Raw genomic sequence first — 4,849 nt, 5'->3', positions numbered from 1 at the left:
GGAGGGTTTTTTTGTCATCTTCTGGGCATGGAACAGCGGTCACTGGAGGTGTGAAGGGGGAGGCATTTGTCAATTTCCTGCATTGTACAGGGGGTTGGACTAAATGACCCCAGAAGTCCCTTCCAACTCTATGATTCTATGAGAAGCTTTGCTAGCAAAAGCCCCACCTGGCCCCACCCAGTTTCTAAAAAGATCTGGCAGGTGCTGGGAAAGGTGTTGGTGGGTGCCATGGAGCCCATGGACACCTTGTTGGGACCCCTGGACCAAGATATGGAAGACCCAGGTTTCAATCCCTGCTCTGCCATGGAAGTTCACTGGGTATAAATCCAATCTCTTCTTCTTCTCTTCAGTGGGGGGTTCCCAGGTTTTTGGGGCTTCGACCCACCACTGGCCAGCTGGCCGATGGGGGAAACTCTGCCCCCAAACAGCCACATCCCTGCATGATGTCCCCACCGCAATGACATCACCTGGAAGTGACATCATAATGTTGGGGACATTGCGTGGGGCAACTCTGGTATGCAGTCAGCATACAGAAGTGTCTTGATCATTGTTGCAAAGTTGCAGAGTTAGGTGCATTGTTAAATGGCAGTCAGTATGTTTGGTGTAGTGGTTAAGTGCACGGACTCTAATCTGGGAGAACCGGGTTTGATTCCCCACTCCTCCACTTGCACCTGGGCAGCAAGGGGACCTGGCAACCCTACTGGGTGACCTTCAGGCAGTCACACACTGTCAGCCTAACCTACCTCACAGGGTTGTTGGGAGGATACAACAGAGGATGGGAGAACCAGGTAAGCTGTTTTGGAGCCCCATTGGGGGGGAAAGGCAGGGTGTAAATAAATAAGCAAATAATCTTAGCCGCTCCCAAAGCTGCACTGTTCTTGAACTATCCTGAATGGCTGAAGATATCTTCATTGATTAGGGAAGCACAAAGATAGTTCCTCTCCATATATTTTGGAGCTGCTAAAGTTGTAGCTCTAAATAAAGCCTGGAGACAGGTTTTCCCCCCATCTCCAAAGAGCTGTACTGGTATGAAACATGAGTACGTATACTCGTCTCTCTATGGTTTCGGGGGAAAATGTTTTGCAGCCTATGGCAGAGCAGGCCCTATTCCACCCTGCCCTCCAAGGTTTCTCCAACACCTAGAGGGGCTTTGTAAAGAATTGCCCACTGAGTGGGTCAGGACTCCCAGCTTCCCTTCCCAGTTCTGAGGCCTTGCCTCCGTGTGTCTCCTGCTGCCCAGCACCTGGTCACCACTGGGACAGTTTACTGCCTTGCGTGCCCCTGGAGGAATAGCTGCTTGCCAACTGCCTGCATTCCATCCCTGATGCTTCATTCAAAATAGTGTGTCCAAGATGGTGGAGGTCTACCGGTATGTGGTACAGAGAACCACTACATTTTTGGCATTATGAAAAGGGGATTGGGGGTTAGGTAGCTACTCTTTGTAATGTTGGAAAGGAAGGTTCAATTCCCGGCATCTCCAGCTGATCTGAGTAGACAATACTTTGATGAATCAAGGGTTTGGCAGAGCAGAAGGTCCCAGGTTCAATACCAGGCATCTCCAGCCAGTCTGAGTAGACAATATTGACTTAAGGCAGCTTCATGTGTTCATATGAACTGGGATGCCAGGAGACCTCCAGGCCCCACCTAGAGGTTGGCAAACCTAGCAGTTACTCAGGTCTAAACCCATTGATTTTCAAGAGGCTAGAGTGGAGTAACTCTGTGGTCTCACACGCACACTACATAATCCACTTTCAATACACTTTCCAACTGGATTTTACCAGTTCACACAGTACAATCTAGTTGGAAAGTGCACTGAAAGTGGATCAAAGTGGATTTAGTGTGTGTGACTGCAGCCTCTGAGCAGAATTCCGCAGTAACACTTTTAGCCCTCTGGAATATTTTTGCTACCTTTCCCAAAACTATTTCTTTCAATAAACAATCGTTAATAGTAAACGAGGAAGGGGGGGGGCGCCCTTGGCACAGGCTCGAAAAGTACGCTTATATTAAAAGAATAAATAACTGCCTATAAACGCCTAATGATGTTCAGTGCTGGTTCTCAATCCGGGTCTCCGCACACAGGAGCTCGGCGTTCACAGGCCAGACTGCAAGCGGATTCTCGGCTCGCAGTCGCGGCCAAGGCAGCCCGAGGCCTTTCCCAGGCACAACCGCTCCGCCGTGGCGGCTCTCAGAGAACAGGCCGAGGGGCGGAGCAGGCCCCGGATGCACTTCTCCCACCGGCTTGCCGGCGCAGCCGCCGAGCGCCTGCTGGTGCCCTTCACCTTGCGTGGGTTGCGGCGGCGGCGGGCCCGAGCCAGTGAGGGGAAGGGCGGCCTGGAGGGAGCCGACCCCGCCTCCCGCGTGGAAACATGTCGCTGGCGGCCGAAGCCTTCGTGACTCAAATCGCAGGTGAGGCGAAGGAGCGGGCCGGGCGGTGGAGCAGAGAAAAATGGCTGCAGCTCCCCTCTCCGTCTTATGAAGCGAATGGCTAGAAATGTAACGCGTGTTTGCAGGGAAGGGGCGTGCCTTGTGGGCAGAAACACGCCGGGTGGCGGGGAAGTGGTGGTTAGAGGGAGGGCAGGCAGGCAGGCATGTGTGGAGGAGGCAAAACTCCCTCCTCTTCCTCTTGACCTCCTCCTCTCCCAGCTGAGTATCAAGCAGGCCGGGCAGCTGTGCCGTCATACGCAGAGCTACTCGCGTAGAAATCAACTCTAAACCCACAGGAAGACCAGCACGCTGTCCTGTCAACAGTGCAATCATGTGCAGAGTGACTCCATTTTAACCCCTGTGATTTCCAGAGGCCTTAAATTGGAGTAACTTTGCACGGCTGCAAAGCATTGTTGGCTGTGTGTCGTGTGTTCACATTTGTCCAGAGCAGTGTCTGTAGTAACTGTAGGTACAAGAGGCTCCAGCCTTTCTGAAAGTCTGTAATGTTTTTGTACAAAGCGATCCAATGTTAGCCGTGCTGCCTGCCTGATAGGCCTTGGAATTGCTGAAGATGGGTAGCTGTGCTAGTCTGTAGCAGTAGAAAAGAGCAACAGTAGCACCTTGAACACTAACAAATTTTGTGGCAGGGTATGAGCTTTTTGTCTAGGAGCTGCGGTGGCTCAAGTGAAGACGCTGAACTGCAGGCTGTGGAAGGTCAGTAGTTCAGCAGTTCGAGACCCGAGTGTGCCGCATGACGGAGTGAGCTCCCATCTCTAGTTCCAGCTCCTGCCAACCTAGCAGTTCGAAAGCAAGACATTGCAAGTAGATAAATAGCGTTCCGTGCGCCTTGGTGTTTAGTCATGCCGGCCACATGACCACGGAAACGTCTTTGGACGGCGCTGGCTCTTCGGCTTTGAAACGGAGATGAGCACCGCAACCCTAGAGTCGGATTCGACTGGCTTTCGAGCAAGGGAACCTTTACCTTTACTATGAGCTTTTGTGAGTCACTGCTCACTTCTAAAGATACCTGAAGAATTGTTGTGAGGGAAAGGTGTAATAACTCAAGAAACGCACTTTCGCTAGAAGTGTCTCTGGGGGATTAGAAACATAAAGAAACAATACAGAAAGGTTCAAAGACGTGTAATAAAACAATTGTGTTCTGTGAAGTCACAATGGACTCATGGTGACCCCAGGGTGACTGGGCATTCATGGCAAGAGATGAGAGGTGGTTTGCCATTGCCTTCCTCTGCATAGCAACTTCAGTTTTCCTTCCCATCCAAGTACTAACTAGGGCCAACTCTACTTAGGTTCCAAGAGCTGAAAAAACTGGACTCTGCTGGCTTATGGGCTGCTCAGACAATTACCAGATGCAGAGATAAATATAATTCCTCTCTTTGTAATGCTGTATTAGAGTAAAGCTTAGAGTTAGAGCTTTTCTTGTTCCTACTGAAATTCAGTTGAACTGTTTTTTTTTTTTACAATTTATTTTCCGTTAACAAACATTTCTCTTCCTCCCTTTTCTCTGAGAAAGACCTACCTACCTCATAGAAGAGCAATATAGGCTATATAGCTGAAGAATTATCAACCCAAAATTCCCTAACACAGTTTAGTGTGATGTATGAGAGCTGCTTTCTCCCCCCCAATTTGCATTTCTTTTTTCAATTTTTTCCCTTTTATTCTCCATCAACAAAAGCAGAATAAAAGGTGCAGTTGAACTGTTTTTGAACAGAATAAAGTTTGAGTCCAGTGGCACCTTTAAGACCAATAAAGTTTAATTCTGTGTTTAACAATGCACATGAAAGCTTATACCCAGAATTAAACTTAGACCTCCGGTCACACAGGCCGGATATCGCGGGGGTGGTGGTGGCGGCGTGGTTAATTGCCCCGGCGCAGTTTGACACGTGATTACACGATCAGACGCGCCGGCAGCACACCACGGGTCCTTCCCTCGGTGCCGGCGGGTAAACGAGGGACCGGAGGGGAATGCCACGCGCCGGCGTGATCACACCACGGGCGTCTGGAGGCAGCCCGTGGCAAACGTTTACTAGTACCTTGGAGGTACTAGTTTTTTAAGGCGCATTGTCGGCGGTAAACCATGGGTGCGCTCCACTTCCCAGATGTTGGGATGTGATCACGCCTGGATAATCCACCCACCATCCATGCCTCTACCGCGGCAACTTTGTTGTGTGACCGGGCCAGAGTTTGTCTTAAAGGTGCCACTGGACTCAAACCTTATTCTGTTGTTTCAGACCAACATGGCTTCCCACCTGAATCCGTTTTTGAATAGTTCATTACATTTATTTAGTACATTCTTATTCCACATGCCTTTTCCAGCTCCACTGGTCCCCAATTTCTGGGGTCCTCTGCATTTTTATCCCCTAAGTCTCTCCCCTTGATAGTCCTGCTCTTCCTGCTGTCTGTTCTC

At 50.0% G+C, this 4,849-nt stretch overlaps 1 protein-coding gene across 2 annotated transcripts in view; it reads left to right on the top strand.

The window, feature by feature from the left end:
• Positions 1-2,178: 2,178 nt before the first annotated feature.
• MTX2 (metaxin 2) overlaps positions 2,179-4,849 on the top strand; it is a 63,623-nt gene continuing 60,952 nt past the window's right edge. The window contains exon 1 of one of the 2 annotated variants that reach the window (XM_015410420.1): positions 2,179-2,406. In XM_015410420.1, the coding sequence (XP_015265906.1) occupies positions 2,367-2,406 (40 nt within the window). In that variant the 5' untranslated portion in view covers positions 2,179-2,366. The remainder of the gene's footprint in view (positions 2,407-4,849) is intronic. The other variant, XM_015410421.1, reaches the window with a different exon arrangement.

Source organism: Gekko japonicus, unplaced genomic scaffold, assembly GCF_001447785.1.
Source record: "Gekko japonicus isolate JY-2015 unplaced genomic scaffold, Gekko_japonicus_V1.1 scaffold1888, whole genome shotgun sequence".
Taxonomy (NCBI): Eukaryota; Metazoa; Chordata; class Lepidosauria; order Squamata; family Gekkonidae; genus Gekko; species Gekko japonicus.
Note: the sequence above shows the minus strand (reverse complement) of the source record. Positions and strands in the feature narration are given on the sequence as shown.